The 17,865-nt window shown below is 36.5% G+C and overlaps 1 protein-coding gene across 3 annotated transcripts in view; it reads left to right on the top strand.

Annotated features, from left to right (window-relative positions):
- The window catches only part of NAA16 (N-alpha-acetyltransferase 16, NatA auxiliary subunit), a 62,643-nt gene extending 44,778 nt beyond the window's left edge, over window positions 1–17,865 (top strand). Inside the window, exons 6-16 of one of the 3 annotated variants that reach the window (XM_039716797.1) lie at window positions 5,986–6,058; window positions 6,296–6,465; window positions 6,835–6,987; window positions 8,853–8,981; window positions 9,515–9,728; window positions 11,833–12,026; window positions 12,768–12,876; window positions 13,472–13,570; window positions 14,236–14,379; window positions 15,718–15,815; window positions 16,078–16,278. In XM_039716797.1, the coding sequence (XP_039572731.1) occupies window positions 5,986–6,058; window positions 6,296–6,465; window positions 6,835–6,987; window positions 8,853–8,981; window positions 9,515–9,728; window positions 11,833–12,026; window positions 12,768–12,876; window positions 13,472–13,570; window positions 14,236–14,379; window positions 15,718–15,815; window positions 16,078–16,278 (1,584 nt within the window). Of the gene's footprint in view, window positions 1–5,985; window positions 6,059–6,295; window positions 6,466–6,834; window positions 6,988–8,852; window positions 8,982–9,514; window positions 9,729–11,832; window positions 12,027–12,767; window positions 12,877–13,471; window positions 13,571–14,235; window positions 14,380–15,717; window positions 15,816–16,077 lie in introns of those variants that run through there. The other 2 variants (XM_039716796.1, XR_005628363.1) reach the window with 2 other exon arrangements.

Consider the following 17,865-nt stretch of genomic DNA (forward strand, 5'->3'; position numbering starts at 1 on the left):
AGATTCCAGATTAGAGAACGTCTGTTTTAGGAATTGTCCTGTTTGCTTTACAACACAAAATACCTTCATCCTGTGGAGGAAGAGCAAGTTCATAAAGGGTACCTCCTCCGCCCAGCTGTTTTCCCTTTCTTTTCCAGGCTTTTCTGCATTACAAGTCCTTTTGCTAGAACAGTAGAAGTTCTTTACCAATATAAGATGATATTCTTGTGAAATTACTCCTGTATTTTGAAGGAGGGAGAAAAGTTTGGCAGCAAACCATTGTCCTCCTCAGGAAAGTGCTACAGTTGTGTTTAAAATTGTCTGCATATTGAAATTCAGAAAGTAATGCTCCATGTAACACGGTCTGTGAAATGAAGGGCCTGCCCATAGAGAATATATCTGATTCTTATGCCAAAATATAGTTAGTGTTAGAACTTTCAGGCTGCTAACTATTTGGAAGATACCTGCTCAGTAATACCAAGGCAGTTTTGATTCCTGAATGTTACAGGTCTTTTTCCTGCAACTGAAGGTTGATGTACTTCAGGATTGGATGTCTCAAATGAGTTCTGTTGCTTAGGTGGGGAATAAGAAGCACCAAAAACTTTCACTCTATTTTTTCCAGTCTGATACTAGATGGCTTTTGAATGTAGAATGATTCTTGTATGTCATCCTTCTCTTACATTTTTATTCAGGAGCTTTCTGAGACAGATGAACCTGAGTAGGTGAGAGTCTTGTGAAATTTCTATTTTTCCACTACCTATCTGCTTTAATTATTACCAGGTAAGTACCTAGAAGTTACTTAAGAGAAGCATTCTTAGGTCACCTCATGAAAAACTGTCGTCCAGTTTTTCTCCTCTTGCCCTTCGTAGGAGGTTATGAGAAGGATTAGCCCAAGTTTTCCCACATGAAAGAGTCTCCAGCTCAAGGGGGTTTCAAACTTACAGAATCCATTGAATTCTGTTAGAAGATCAAGGTACAATTTTAGACACTGATATTTAAGAAGCTTGTAGATTTGACGCTGAGGTGAAACTGTTTTCTGGGACAGCAGCATCATCTTCTTAGGGACACTTTGCTGTTTAGGAGTAGGCTGCAGTAGACTGTGCTTGAGAGAGAATGAAGTGACTTTCATTAACACACAGAACACAGAATCACTAGGTTGGAAGAGACCTTCAAGACCAACCCATGCTCCAACACATCAACTAAACCATGGCATCAAGTGCCATATCCAGTCTTTTTTAAAAATGCATCCAGGGATGGCAATTTTACCACCTCCCCAGGCAGACCATTTATCACCCTTTCTGTAAAAGACTTTGCTAATATTTAACCTATATTACTCTTGGAGCAGCTTGAGATCGTGTCCTCTGGTTCTGTCACTTGCTGTCTGGAGAAAGATACCAACCTCCACCTGACTACAGCCTTCTTTCAGGGAGTTGTAGAGAGTGATAAGGTCACCCCTGATTCTCCTTTTCTCCAGGCTAAACAACCCCAGCTCCCTCAGTTGTTCCTCATATGGCTTGTGTTCCAAGCCCCTCATCAGTCTTGTTGCTTTTCTCTGGACGCACTCAAGCATCTCAATATTCTTCCAAAACTGAGGGGCCCAGAACTGGACACAGCACTTGAGATGTGGCCTCACCAGTGCCGAGTACAAGGGAAGGATGACCTCCCTGCTCCTGCTGGCCATACTATTCCTGATCCAGACCAGGATGCCGTTGGCCTTCTTGGCCACCAGGGCACACTGCTGGCTCGTGTTCAGCCGGCTGTTGACCAGCACCCCCAGGTCCCTTTCTGCCTGGGCACTGTCCAGCCACACCATCCCCAGCAGGGGTTATTGTGTGTACATCTCAGTACCAGGATTCAGTTTCCCTTTTGGTCATTTGGCTTTAAGAACAGAGCAGATCATACTGAATGTGTCTTCAGGAAATCAAAAGGCAAACCTGTGCCAAATGTCAGCATGTGGGTTGCTTCCCAAACTGCCTTTGTATGGTAGCTTTTGACTTGTGCTTGTGCTGGAAGTGCTAGTAACTTCTTACAGAATTCTAATAGGAGCAACTGAGAACAAAAATACTTAAATAAAGTGTTTATAACGGATAAATGAACAAGGTGAAAATGACTATTGATACAGCTTAAGTCTAACCACTTTATAGTACATTACAATGATTCAGTTCCTCTTTTTTTTGCAATGGTCTCATTGAAGGAAATACTGTGTTGGTGTTTGGAAGGTTGTCATTGAAACAGAAGTCTATTAGAGTTTTAATAGAATATGGAATCTAGCTAGGTTCTAGGTTGTGTAAATAAACCAGAGAATTTAAGCCTTTTACTTGAAAAATTTGCATCCTTGCTTTGTGGTAGTGGGCTGTTGAGTTTGTCTTCCATTATGTATTTCATCTCACGTTTGTAATTTCATTCAACTTAATTCCATGTAATAACATGGAATATAGAAAAAAAAAAAAACCAAGCTAAAATTTAGGCTACTGTAGTTCTTACCTATTTTTTTTTTTACCATGCATAGCCCTCCTTATGTCTAAAGAGAAATTTCTGTAGCAGGAGTCATTTGGTATATGGCATAGCATGCAGCACAGATTTTGATTTCATGACTGGCCTGTAGGTGCCACTGTGATAGCTACAAAAGATGGTACAAGAATTCTGGTCATCGCTTATTTACCCGGAAAACAGTCCCTTACGCTGTCCCTTACAAAAGAGGACACAAAACGTATCTTGGTGTGATCAGGTAATTGCAAACTAGTGATCACAGAAAAAGGTATTTCAGAGTTGGGATTTAAGTCAATTGGCTTCTTGTTACTTATAATTTAAAAAGAAATTAAAGTGTGTGTGCATTATATTTATTACAGTCTGTTTGTATTTCTCAACTATTGGTTTTAAGACATTTACTCTAAGTTTACTTTACAAAATTGTCCTTTCCAATGGAAATAAACTGCACAAGAATGGAAGAGCATTGCCACCTTTGTGGAGTCTCTGGCTGACATAGTACCAAGCGTGGAAGATGCTTCTTTTAACTTTCAGGATTACTGCAGTTGGCAAGAATATATAATGGTTTGTGAGCACGTACAATTTCAATCTTTGGCAGGGTATGGGAGGAAAAATGAGCACTTCACTTGTTTGTGCAAATGGGAAGGCTAAAGCCCATTTCCTCCTTCTTGGATTCTTGCTGCTCAGCTCATTGTTCTTCCATAATGAATGGAAGATGTAGATAGTGACCTATGAAAAGGTTTGAGGCTTGAATTTTCATTAAGAGGCTTCTGAAACTGGTGACCCCAGGAATCAATTCAGTCTTTTTGTAATGAAATGAGAGATCTGTTGATGACTTCAGCTACACTTTTGTGATACCTTAAGCTTTCTCAACTCAATGGCAAGAGAACACACTAGTTTCCTAGAATAATTCTGTTTGAAATTAGCTTGTGGTCAGTATTACGGTATTTCCTGATACCTCAGCTCAATTTTTGAAAACTATAAAATTATGAAGAATGCTGTGGCTTTTAGAAATAGTAAATATTGTTGCATTTATGATGGCAGTGATAACTCTAGAATACAGATAATAGCAAATTCAAGAGACAGATTTGTAACTAAATTTGCGGTTAATATGGACACAAATTACAGTTCACATTTCCAGATCATTTGTTCCGTGAAGTGGCACACCAACCTAAGAATTATTTTCCTAAATTACTAGCAACAGACTGAAGCATAAGCGTAACAAGTAAGGGAAAAAGATACTGCCATTTTCATTGAGTATGTCTGCAAGAACCTAGCTATTCCATTTGCATTTTCTTAGCTGTTGCTTTCACTGAATACTTGTTTCCAAATGTATTGTTCATAGTAGCTTCCAGAATGAAAATTACAGTGCTTTTTCTTGAGCTGCAAAAGCCAGAACCACTGCAGAGTTCTGAATTTGGGAGAACTTGGCATCTTTTTCAACAGAACACATCTTGGTATTCTCCATCTCCTCAAGATTCAGAGTATTTTATTTCATTGTTAATGTCAGCTGATTGAAGACCCTTATACAAGGATGTCCCAGGTCTGTCCAGTGCCCCTGCCTGCTGCTGATGGAATGAGTAATTTGCCATTGGTGCAGAGGTGGAACTGGGAGGAATCACTCATAACCCTGGTTACAGTCACTATCACTCAGCCAAAGCTGGGACCCAGGCACATGTGGCTCAGGGATGGTGATGCCATTCTTTTTGGTGCAAGCTTGGTCTTTGTCCAGATGTGAAGCTGTACTCCCAGTTGTGCAATATTTTAAACATTTATATGTAGAATTTGGTGGTGGGGTGTGCTTATGCAAGAAATGAAGCAGTCTTTCTCCCTTTACGCACAGTTGACAGATTATGAGGTTAGTGGCATCCAGATGAGGAAAACTTTTGGGAACACTTGGAAATTGCGTTGAAAATCAGCAAGAAAATAACACTTAGACAGTTGCATATACACACTGCAAGCCTGCTGCCTGAAGCAGATGTTTCTGCTTTTAAACTTTTTTTAGAGAAAAGAGTCTTCAAATATTTTCTGAGGGTGTTGATTTCTTCCAGTGAACAGATGTCTGAGGCAAGCAAGGGAACAGCTTAATGCATTTGTTTGCCTTCATCCATTTACTTGTGACATCTTCACATTCCTTTAGTACTTTGTAGTTATTTGAAGTCCAGTGACATTTTATATTTTATGAGATTTTGCTACTGAAACTAGTTTCTTATGAGATTTGCCCAGAGCTTTCCAGAATATATGTGTTTATACATTTTATTACACTTCTGAGATGTTTACAGTGGCTGTGTGTGACTTGGGCTTGTCATTTTCTCTGCTCTCTCTGAAAGCATTTTTGCCCATTGTGCTGGATTAGGTTAAATAAAGTGATATCTTTCAAATTGTATACTTTGATCTTCTGCAACAAGGTTTATTCTCTTCTCCCTTCTCCCGCAAAGTACATATTGAAATGAATGCACAATTTGTGCCTTTTAAAAATTTTGCTGTCTCCCTATAATTTTATTTTTCTCTTGCAATCAGCTTTTTAAATGTAGGATCATCTTTAGTTGTAACCATTGTAGTTTTAGGTTTTTACCATGTGGAGATTTCACCAGATGGTGAATGTAGCCATTATCCCGCTGTGCCTACAGTTGGGTCTTATATTTTAAGTCCCTTCTGTGTTTTGGGTGTATATACGTAGATCATATTTTTACTGTAATACAGTTCTTGTTACCTGAAGAGGCTCATTGGTTACTTGCTGGATATGGGAGGCATGTTTTGAATGAAGGTACAAAACGGGTTGAGCACTTCATGAAATGTCTAGAAATACTAAGTGTCATTTTTGAGCTGTGGACCTGGAATTGGAATAGTTGCCATGAAATGCACAGATACTAACGTTTGTACTTATTGTGAATGTCAGACCTATATAGTGTGAGTTAAAAATGCTTGGATGAATTTTGAGTCTTAAACCTAGAAATGAAAACTAGTATTGTTGACAAGGTCTGATTTTAGGAAGTATTATCTTTCAGTCAGTGTCTAGATTTTTGTCAGAAGATGGAACCTGCATTCTAGGCAACAATACTTTTCAAACAAAATGGCAGTCATTAATAGTAGAGATCAATCTGCCAAAAAACCACAGAAGTCTGTTTCATCATTATGGGAAGTTCATGCATGGTCTTTTAAAGCACCTTTTTTTTTTTTTTAATTGGCTCAGTTTCAATGCTTGCAAATGAATAGCCTAAATTAACTTATATTTTGGAATTTTTACATAAGATACTAATCATACGCACTTGAATACCTTCTGCTGTTAGCTGTCTGAGATTAACCCTGTTTCCCTGCTGCATCACTAGCTAAAATGGGTGTTCAAAATACCTGCAAAAGGTGAAGTAAACTATGTGAAGATATATCCATTTTTTTCCAAATTAAGTAGTTGTTTTTGTTTAGTTTATCTAATTTGCTCAAGTGTTCTTTTCAGTGTATTAGTTTCTGTTAAAATTATAATAAAGCAAAATTTAAGCACATACTATTTTTTATATATAGGTTTCTACAATCCAGGAACTTGTTACTGGTTATGAAGCCTCTTTGAAAACTTGTGACCTTTTTAGTACAAGTGGTAAGTCTCTATGTTCTTGCGTTAATCACCCTGTAGCTACTAATAATGTTCATGAAAGTTATCAAGAACTGTTGAAGTGCTGATACTTCTTGCAAAAAAATAGTTACTATATTTTCTAGTAAAATAATTCATCACAAGAAATATTTGCTGATTTTGCCAAGCTTTGTTTTTGTGTTCACTTTTCAAATGCAGTCTTCAGCTTTACTGGTTATTGTAACCTGTCCCATTTTGTTGCAGAAAATGGAGAGAAAGAGCCCCCAACAACACTGCTTTGGGTTCGGTATTTCCTGGCACAGCACTTTGACAAACTTGGCCAGTGTTCTTTGGCCTTGGATTACATTAATGCTGCAATTGCAAGCACTCCAACATTAATAGAGCTATTCTATTTAAAAGCAAAAATTTACAAGGTAAAAGGGGAATTTGGACACCTGGAGTACCTAGTGTATTAAAAAAAAAATCAACCCATCAGACTGGTGTGAATGTGTGGGTAATATTTCAGTTAGCAGTTGTTATGGGCATCAGTTTTCATGTGGGTTTCTTTTTGGGCACTATTTTGTCAGGAAGGAAATGAAAACCCTTTTGTTTGGGTTTTGCAAAGCCAGTCACAAATTACAGAGAATTTTAATTCTGAAGAAATACTGGTGGGGGTGGGTGGGAATGAGAGTAACACTGGCTTTGGGTTCTGATGGAGAAATACCAATAACAAATAAAGATTGCAGGAGGTGGTCAATAGCTGGCCTCAACTGAAAGTTGACTATTTAATTTCTTCCTAACAGCATGTAGGTAACATCAAGGAAGCTGCCAAATGGATGGATGAAGCACAGTCTTTGGATACTGCAGACAGATTTATCAATTCTAAATGTGCTAAATACATGCTGCGAGCAAATATGGTGAAGGATGCAGAGGAGATGTGCTCTAAATTCACAAGGGCAAGTACATTGCTTTAACTAAGAGGTGTTTTTCTTGCCTCTGGTGGTTTTTCACTCATAACTTTTGATCAAATATTGTTTATTAATATCCATTTTTATTATAATACTGCTCTGCCTGATAGTAAGGAACTACACAGAATTGTAGAACAGTTTGTATTGGAAAGAGCCTTTTAAAGATGGAATAGTCCAGTGCCACTGCCATGGGTGTGGACATCTTTGGCTAACTCAAGTTGCTCAAAGCTGCATCTATCCCAGTTTTGAATACTTCCAGGGACAGGACAGCCACAACTTTCCTGGGCAGCTACAATCCAATGTGTTGCCACATTATCACAGAATATATTTTTTTTCCAAGCATCCAGTTTAAAGCTGCCTTCTTTAAGTTCAAATTTTTTGCTCTGTTGATGTTGCTACTGATCCTGGTGAAAAGTCTCTTTCTGTCATATGAACTTCCTTTATATACTGGCAGGCTACTGTAAGATCTCCCTGGAGCCTGCTTGCTGTTCTCCAGGGTGAACCTCAACTCTCTCAGCCTTTTGTCACAGGACAGGTGTTCCAGCCTTTTGATTTTTCGTGGCTTTTCTCTGAATCCGTTCTGACAGGCCCATGTCCCTCTTGTGCTGGGGGCCCCGGAGATAGATGCAGTGGATGTTCCGGGGTAGTTGTCCAGAAGTTTGGGGTTTTTTGCCGTACTTCAAAATACTGCTTTTGAAATGCATCTGATGGATACCTTATTTCCTTTTGGTACCATCTGATCTAACTGCACAGGAGTGTGTACTATATTTGTTATGATTTAGTAGTAACATAAATTAATTTATATTTGAACATTTCATTCCTTTAAGCTAGTATTACACACAAAGACTTTGTTAAAACAGAGTCTGTTGTTAAAAGATGAAATAAGCACTTAAAATTCAATTTTTTTGACATTGGGCAAAATTTGGATTCATAAATACCAGATTTTCATACAACTTATGGAACTAAATATGAAGACTACTTTGTGTGATATCCTGGAGTACATAAATTAGGCTCCTTCATTCCTTTAAATTCTAGGTGTGGTAACACTTGAAATTGGATTCAAGCTTGTTAGGTATTTCTAGGAATGATTGAAAATTTGATGACAAAAACTCATCATGTTTGCTTGTCAGAAGTGCTAAAGACAGAACTTTATCATAGACATTTGGAAAGACAGGATATCATCCTTAGTAACTAAATGTTGAGTGTAACTGGGTCTTCTTTCTGCTATAGATTGTTCTGAAAACCTACTGGCTAATAATAATGATATCTGGGATGTTTCACCAGTTTACTTAGTCTCTAGAGCATACTATTATAAAGTCTCAATCCTAGGATTTTTTTTTCCTGTCAAAACATCATGTATAAATCTAACTTCACTTATTTAGACAAACAAGTTCTAAGAAATGTGTAATTGCTCATATTGCATGATAAAGCAGTGAATATATTGGTAGATTTTTAGACTGGTGGATGCCACTTGCCTGGTTGAGAACAGCCAGCTAAAATTGTTTGCTGAACTCAAGGAATATTTTAAAATAATGTTATTTTGTTCCCCCAAATTGTAGAAGTGAGACTGTGTGTACAAGCATGAATTAATCTTAAAAACTCTCTGTTGAGACATTAGTCTTCAGGTAATTGGGGTTTTTAAATCATTTCAATCTATTACTTTCTGTCTGGGGGAGCATAGAATATCACAAGTATTATTCCCACTTGAACACTGGGTTCATTTCCTATTGTATTCCAAACACATTGAATGATTGATTGTTTGTTCAGGCTCCCGATGGCCTGAAACCAGGCATGGTTGAAAGACGCAGTTGGTAAATTACAATAGCAAAAGCTGATGCTGACTCTTATTTCAGGAAGGAACTTCTGCTATGGAGAACCTTAACGAGATGCAGTGTATGTGGTTCCAGACGGAATGTGCCGCTGCTTATCAAAGGCTTGGGAAGTACGGTGACGCCTTGAAAAAATGTCATGAAGTAGAAAGGGTAAGTAGGTACAAACACCACCCACTGCTTCCCCAGTATTTCTCATATGCAAACAAAGATACTTATTGATGTAATCAGCACAATTTTGTATGCTAGAAGCATATAAAACTTCTAGTATAATGGCTTTTAACAGCACATTAATACTTGATGATTTGTCATGTCTTCTCTAACTATTATGTGAAAGACTATTATTGGAGTGAAAAGGTTTCAATATAAAATACCATATCTTCTATGCAGCTATTCCTGCATTAACTTTACACTAACTTTTAACAATTGTGTTTCCAATCAGAAAAGTCACATTTCAGTTGGCTTTTAGAGTGCCTAAGTCTTTGAATAATCACATTATAGGCTTTGTTAACTGAGATTTTTCTCTACTGATGGGTTCTCTTGACCAATCAGTGTTACAAGGATATGTCTATACTTGTTAAATATTGTCTGTAAATAATATCTATTGTAACTTTATTCACCTCTGTCTAATAAAAAGCAGGCTAAGTAAAGGATGAGTATATGAGTGTGTTCTTTTTGTTTTTAAGCATTTTTTTGAGATAACAGATGATCAATTTGACTTCCACACGTACTGCATGAGAAAGATGACTCTCCGTGCCTATGTAGACCTTCTGAGATTAGAAGATGTGCTCAGGAAACATGCCTTCTACTTCAAGGCTGCCCGATCAGCAATTGAAATTTACTTGAAGCTCCATGATAATCCTCTTACCAATGAAAGCAAAGAGCAAGAAGTGAATTCAGGTATATACATAAACTTTAATGAAGGCTCATATGTCTATGACACATATAAAAGCTTAGGCTAAGGAAATTATGTGTTACAGAGTAAATAGAACACAAATTTTTCTTCTGTCACAATAACTGAAAAGAGATCATGGATAACAGGCTATAGTTCTCTCTTCACATCCCATTACTTTGTAGAACTAGAACATGAATGAACCTAGCTGTAGTTTTGGAGTACTTGGGGAGGAGTGACATTTCAGAACATTAAAATCAGATTCAGTTCAGCCATTAGATAAATATTAATAACTAATGAGTTTTGAAGCAATTGATAGGTTTTGTGGAAAAGCAGTCTAAACTGTAAGAATTTCATTTTTGTCTTGTGTATTTAATTCATTACATGGAAATACTAGTTACTACTGCATTAAGTGTTACCACTTTTCACACAACTTGGGGACCACAGAATAAATGGGTAAATGTGTTAGCAATATTAATACATTTAGAACGTTACTTAAAACTAGTATTAATGGAAAACAGACATTATTAGGAAGGCAGTGGGGTGTTGTTTGGAAATCTGAGGATTCAATGGCTGATTATTTAAGTTGTTGTTTTTTGTTTTTTGGTTTTTTTTACTTTCAGATAAATAGTTGCTTCTCCTTTAGTGGAATTGCAATTACTGCCAGCATTGCAGTGGCTGTTAACTAAAGCAGTGAAATTCATGTCTGTTTTTTTGCACAGGGAAAAAGTATTTGACATGGGGGAAAAGGAAAGCTAAACTAAAAGTGACACTTAATATTGCAAATAAAATCTTACCTTTATTTGGAGGTGAATAAGTTTTTCTATACCTGCCTATGAATAATGAAGAGGCATGCTTGAACAGCTGAACTTGCACCTTTTTTCTCTCCAGCTTTAATTTGTTTCTGTATATAATGTAAGATATATATATATATCTTAAAGAGGCATATTTGACAGTTGAATTGCACCTTTTTTCTCTCCAGCTTTAATTGATTTCTGTATATAATGTAAGATATATATATATATATATATCTTACATTATATACAGCATGTGGCAGAGGATCTGTCACAGAGGATAGCAATATATCATAAAGGTGGGTGGTATCTAAGAAGTCATGTTAGTTCATTTGCCTGCTGCTCATTGGGATCCAGTAGGCTTATCTGTGGGAGGAGGCAGCACTGTGTGGATGGGGTAAAAAGAGCACTTGCCTCCTTGCATCAGAATAGAGATGACCCAAGCAGGGAGGTCAGGCTGCCATAGCCACAGAAAAGATGTATTAGTCCCTTGGGAGCCTATTTTTGTGTGCCTTGCCACATTTAGCAAAAATCATACTCTCAGTGAAACACCACAGTAAACAGACAGGTAGCTGCAGTTTTATTCTGGCTAAACTTATGTATTAGTCTCTTGGGAGCCTATTTTTCTGTGTCTTGCCACATTTAGCAAAAATCCTACTCTCAGTGAAACACCAGTAAACAGACAGGTAGCTGCAGTTTTATTCTGGCTAAACTGATCATTTCCATTTAGTTAGACACTTCAATGAAAAATAGCAAGTTTACCGTGTTTTCAGATGGAGTGTAAATCTATTTGGATCTTTCTAGATGGCATTAGATCCCATGTCATTTGCATGAAATCAGTGCAGTTAGCATGGCTGTATATTAGTCAGACACTTTAATGAAAAATAGCAAGTTCAGCGTGTTTTCAGATGGAGTGTAAATCTATTTGGATCTTTCTAGATGGCATTAGAAGCAAGCTGAGCTGCAGTCAAAATGAGAGCTCAGTTCAATTTCTAAGGTAAAACCTGTGACAGATATAACAACTTTATGTAGCTGACATAAAATCACTGAGGTTTGAATCACTGAGGTTTGAATCACTGAGGTTTCTGTCACAGCCATGTAAGAGAAAATATGCAAGATCAAGTGTTGTGTTAGGCTGTAAATACCAGTCCAGCAGCAGTGCTGGCCTGTGTAGTGGTGACACTCTCATGACTGTTGGTAGTTACAGAAATCACTTAAGTTTGCCATATTGAGGTGGGGAGAAGCATAATGACCTGAGTTGTCTGAGAGAAACAAGATTTTGAATTAAATATGTTGTATGTTGTCTGTTACTTTGTAGAAAATCTCTCAGCCAAAGAATTGAAGAAAATGCTTAGTAAGCAAAGAAGAGCACAGAAGAAAGCAAAACTTGAAGAAGAAAGAAAGCATGCGGAAAGAGAACGACAGCAAAAAAATCAAAAGAAAAAGAGAGATGAAGAGGAGGAGGAAACTAGTGGACCCAGGGAAGAGCTGGTTCCTGAAAAACTGGAAAGGGTTAGCATGGCCTTCCTTGTTAAACTCTCATGATAATCATAAAAAGCCTATAATATGGGTTTGCTATCAGATTCTCCTAAAAGAATCTAGGTGTTTTTATAAAATAATTTTTGCAAGTAGAGGTACTTTTTTGTTGTCCATCTCTTTTTACACTAAAGAGAAATATTTTTCCTCAATAAATCCAAGTTCTGTATTAATACTGTTACTTTCCTTAGATCTCAGGGCTTTTTCCCAAGCAGTAGGTAATACTTCATTAAAATAGATACTGAACAAAAAGATGCATTTTTCTTGAAGAAATCTGCTTTTCATACAGTGAATACAGGAAAAGGTAACAGAAATTATTGCAATTTGAAAAGTTTGAAGGCATGAGCCAGTATTTTACTATGCATATGAAGAACTACCTCTGTTATTACAAGTAGTAATAAACTAGTAAACTTCAAGCTTGTTGTCTAAGGTGGTTGTATTTAATAGTTTCCTAAATGCTAAATTACAGCACTGAGTGCACAAGCAGTGCCAGAGTTAACAATGATGTTGTCTTTGTCAACATGAAATAATGAATAAACACTTTCAAAAATCTCGCTGTTTAAATAAAAATGTAATGGTGCAGTTTAATTCAGAAAGCTAGCTTCAGTTCACCTTTGACCTCTCGTTATTTAAATGCTTTGAATAACAGAAACTATTGGTGGTTTTATTTGACACATATTTTAAGCAATAATTTTCACTGTTCTTTTATTAAAACAGGTAGAAAATCCATTAGAAGAAGCCATAAAGTTCCTTATACCACTTAAGAATCTTATTGGAGATGATATAGAAACTCACTTATTAGCATTTGAAATATACTTTAGAAAAGGTAAAGTACTGCTTAATTTTATTTTTGCTTTACAAAATTTTAGTCCTTCAGTTCAGCCTGTGTTATCCAAGTGTAGTGGAAAATGATCTGGAATACTTAGGTGACTGAAGCTGAGGTGTGCATCATATCCAGTAATAATAGAGTAAATAGTGTTTTTGTTTAAACAAAACCCTTAGACAAAAAAGCCCTAAGAGCAGATGGTATTGTGGTATATACTCTTAAATAGTGTGGAATGGTATTTGTGGTATGATTTTTAATTATCTAGAGGAGACCAAAGCTAAATAGGTGCTAACATCTGTGCAGTGTTGCCAGAGTTGGAGCAGCAAGAACTTCTGTTTTATTAAGCAATTTGAATGGGAAAATAAGCTTCATTTGTAATTCTGTATAGAAAGTGATGTTTCTAGTATTTGTACTAGATTTACTAAAGAAAACAGTAACTAATTATAAAGAGAAAATGTTCTGTATTCTTTATGGAAAGTGATGTTTCTAGTATTTTTACTAGATTTACTAAAGAAAACAGTAACTGATTAAGAATACAGAACATTTTCTCTTTATAATCTTGGTTTCCTAATATTTTTTTTTCTCCTTCCTACAGGAAAGTTTCTGTTAATGTTACAGTCTGTCAAAAGAGCTTTTGCTATCAACAGGAATAACCCATGGCTACATGAGTGCTTGATTAAATTCTCTAAAGCTGGTATGTGTGTAGAAAATATGTAATTATAAAGGTACAAGAAGTTACATTTTGCAAGGACATAATTTCCTATTTTTGTGACATATACTCTTGAAATATAAACTGATACAAAGAAAAATAAAAACAAATAGATTTTTTTTTCACCAAAGAAAGCATAGGCTGTGCTACCCAGTGTACTGTGTATCATAAACTGATACAAAGAAAAACAAATAGATTTTTTTTCACCAAAGAAAGCATAGGCTGTGCTACCCAGTGTACTGTGTATTATACCTTCCTCTATTAATCCACCAGGTGGACCCAACAACTCATTTTGGCTAGATTTCACAGAAAAGTGGGTGTTCTAAGGATCCTGGAAAACCTTAAGATTTAAGAAAATAAGTGGCAGATACAGGAGAATGATTCTGACTGAAACAATTGGTGTGGTGAACTTGTAATAGAAAGTTTACATGACAGAGCACCCTTTATGAATGTTTCAGTAAATTTATTAATGCTTCCTCAGTAAATACATCAGCAGTGTTTGTGTTGATGTATTTTGATTTGAGATTTGTGTTTCTGTGTAGAAATTTTAAAACTGGGACTTTTAGCAGTGATTTATGTGGTTTCAGTGTTTTCTACAGTTGTTTAAAAGGCCTTTTTTTGCTTCTCTCTCCCCTGCCTTCCCTCTCTAGTGTCTGACCATAGTAACCTCCCAGAAATTGTGAGCAAGGTCCTAACTCAAGAAATGCAGAAAATCTTTGTTAATAAAAACTTGGAGAGTTTTAATGAAGAATTTCTCAAACACAATGCTACCTCCATTCAGCACCAACTGTCAGGTTTGTCTAACTTTTTCATGCTCTTGAAAAGGAGATGATGTAAGTGATGTAAATCCAGAGTCTTTATCTGCAGTCTGCAGGGCCAGGTTGGATAGCTTAGGGCATCCTGGTCCAGTGTAAGGTGGCCCTGGGAATGGAAGAGCATGTGGAACTAGATGATCTTTAAGGTTCCTTCAAATCAAACCATTCTGTGAATTCATGCAGATATGAAGATCTGGAAGACCTAAACCCTAAGTCTGAGAGCATAAATGAGTGCTTTCCGAGCTTAAAATTACTAGTAAAAAACTGTAAGCAGACTTCTAACCTCTTTCCAATTTCTGTACCATAGCCTCCCTAACTTTAGGCAAGAGTAACTAGGCTAATATAAGTGTTTTGGGCAGTAATGGCTCTGCATTGAGTCCAGCAATTTATTTTCTTAAACCTACAAAAAGCAGTAAGAACTAGGAAACTTTAATTGGGAAAACTAATAAGTGAGAAAAGGAGTTGAGCAAAACCAAAAGACAGACAAAACATCCAGAATGTGGGGTTTTAACTTTTACAACAAAATGATTAAGTTTTTTGAGTTTTGCAGTAGATTACATAGTGGGATGGGTCTGGCCTCTGTACTTGGGCAAAGGAAAATACATGAAATGCCAACACATTCATTAGGATGAGCTATTAAATTAAGGCAGTGATGATACAAGGAGCAGAATTTTGCAGAGATGCCCAGGCCAGTTTTGGTAAACGGTTTGTGGTCTGAGAAGCTGTGTACTTCCATGATGCAGTGTTTTCCTTTCCTGCAGTGTAGTCTGGTCCAGGCAAAGCACCAAACTTGTGCTGCACTTTCCTTGTACCCGAGCTGTGTCCTTAGCTCCAGGTCAGCAGCCATGGCCCTGTGTTCTGCCATGTGGGCTGGCCTGAGCATTTATTGGGCCATGTTCCACAGTTTAGTAACTGTTGTTCACTTAGCTCCAGTACTTCTAAAGAGAATTCAGTGTGTCTCTGAGAATTACTCACTCCTGCATTTGTTGGATGGATTTCATTTAGCCTGCTGATTTGAAGGGCTTGTCATCAATGCACTCTGATATTTTTCTCTACTGAAGATCTGTCAGTCAAGTGAGGCATGTCACTTTTGCAGGAAGAGGTCTCCTGTATTATTCAATCTTTATGCTTATAATAAATTTCAAAATGGCTTTAGTTTCATTAGTTTCCAGTTGCAAATTGGGGAGGAAGATACAGTTTATTAAAACTTGTAAGAAGTCTAATTCACATTTATGTGTAAGTTTTCAGGTTGTGTGTCTGTATATGTTGTATGGCATTTAGGAAAACTAAACATTGTGGGTTTTGTCTTGTGATAAGGTGCAAAGATGATGTATTTCCTGGACAAATCAAGACAAGAAAAAGCAATTGCTGTTGCAACTAGATTGGATAAAAGCATGAGAGACAAAAATGTGAAGGTAAAAGATACAGTATATAAAGCCACCAACTGTGTGGGATCTTAAATAGTGTATAATTTAATGCAGGATAATGTGCATGCTTAATTTACCATGATAAATGATTACTTGAAAGAGCAAGGTTTCAAATTTTTCCTGTAAGTAAAAGATGCATAAATACCAATAGAGAAACCTGTTTGCTCAAACTAGTGGTGTTTAAGAATGTGCCCTTAAAAATAAAACAATTTTGAATTGTATTTATTAACTGATGCTTTTGTTTCTTTAGACATTAACGAAGGTTTTTGAGGCGTTGCTTGATGGCAGTTTTGGAAGCTGCCATGCTCAATGTGAAGAATATCAAGCAGCATGTCATAAACTGTTTCCTTTTACGTCTGCCTTCATGCCTGCCACAAACGAAGACAACAGCAGCATTGCATCTGTGAATCACACGGCCATTAACCATGATTTGCTGTCCAATGAAATCTGAAGTAGTGTGTGCAAGCCCCTGTGTGTGTGTATACCTACATGCACACATGTATATGAAACTCTGACTCTCATTACATGCTGGCTGGATTCAGATCAGGGTTACTTTTCCAGGTTGTATTTTAATATCTTTAACAGGTATCTAAAACAAAATATTTGGATAGTTAAATGGAGTATGCTATTAGGGTTTTTTCCTCCCAATGAAAACTGCCAATATTTATGTAAACATCTTTAATCAGCATTTTTCATGTTTATACTTGTACAGGTTTAAGTCTTTTAATAATTCATCAGCCCTCCCTCACAATAATATGGATATTAAAGACTGCTTTCACTTAAGTGTTGTTACATATGCAGGTATATGTGAACATATCTTGTTAATAAATTATCATTTGAGAGTTTTTAGCAGATTGAGACTGAAGTGCTGCTTGAATTGCCCTCTTTGTCTTTACTGTTCTTTAGGGGTTTTTTTCTGGGTTGTTTTGGTTGGATTTCTTTTTTAATCTTTGGTCAGTTTGGTTTCTTTTGAAGCACAGCAACAATGAAAGCATTGGGGGGGTTGCATGTTTTTGTCAGGTGTGTGTCTTATATGGAACCAGTGTTGACAGATATGATGATTAGGTTTGTGTAAAAAAACCCAAACCAGCAAATATCTAAGGCTTTTTGGAAACGATTCCCTCTACTTTGTGTTCCATAGCTATTGTTTCCTTAGTTTTATGGTCAGTTTAACATTTTAAAGTTTTAATATCCTGAAGCAATTCCCTGAGAAGACATAACGAATTTGAATACTGTTGTTTGTCCTTTGTTCCATCTCCCCTTTCCACTTCTTCCTTCTGGTTTCTCCCCATTTGTTCACTTATTGACATTTAGGATGAAAAAGCTGCTCCAATTTTGTGCAAGTGCAGAAGGTACAGTAATGGGGAATACAGTTTTTCTCTACATCATAAAAACTCACTGGTGGGTGTGCTGTATTACCTCCATTAAAAGTCTTAGTTGTCTACTTAAGTATTATGGCCAATACTCCAGAATTTCTCCTGCCTAAATGCTATTGCTGTAGGTGCTGAAAGTCAAAATGGAGAAATATGTTTTACATTTTAAAACTGTTTAAGGGAGCACAAAGAGGCTGACTACAAATCATAATGAACCTTTTTCTTACTTTGTATTCTGGTGCATTAACTATTAAATATACAACACATCAAAATGGAAGTTTAAATTTAATATACCTATTTAAAGGATAGCATTGCTAGACGAAATGGCTACATATCACATGACAGCTTTACATTCTATAAAGACTGCTATCAAAACATAATTATACTGTGGCTTGTACAGAAAATTTCTGGAAACTGTAATGGAATTATTCAATCTCGGTTTGTTTTTATTTCACTGCAGTGTAAATAATTTCAGTAATATTAACTAGCCCCTCAAAGGCAAATACCAGTTCATGAAGAGGGGATTTTATTAAGACAAATAAACTGTTCTAATTAAAATTCTCCTTTGTGTGTCATCTGTTTAGATCAAAAAAATTGTTGAATGGAAAAGTCACTGTAAAATATTGCCAACATATGTTATGCTGTAATAAATTATTTTGTACACA

The sequence above is a fragment of the Passer montanus genome, unplaced genomic scaffold (assembly GCF_014805655.1).
Source record: "Passer montanus isolate IOZ18808 unplaced genomic scaffold, ASM1480565v1 scaffold36, whole genome shotgun sequence".
In the NCBI taxonomy this organism is placed as follows: domain Eukaryota; kingdom Metazoa; phylum Chordata; class Aves; order Passeriformes; family Passeridae; genus Passer; species Passer montanus.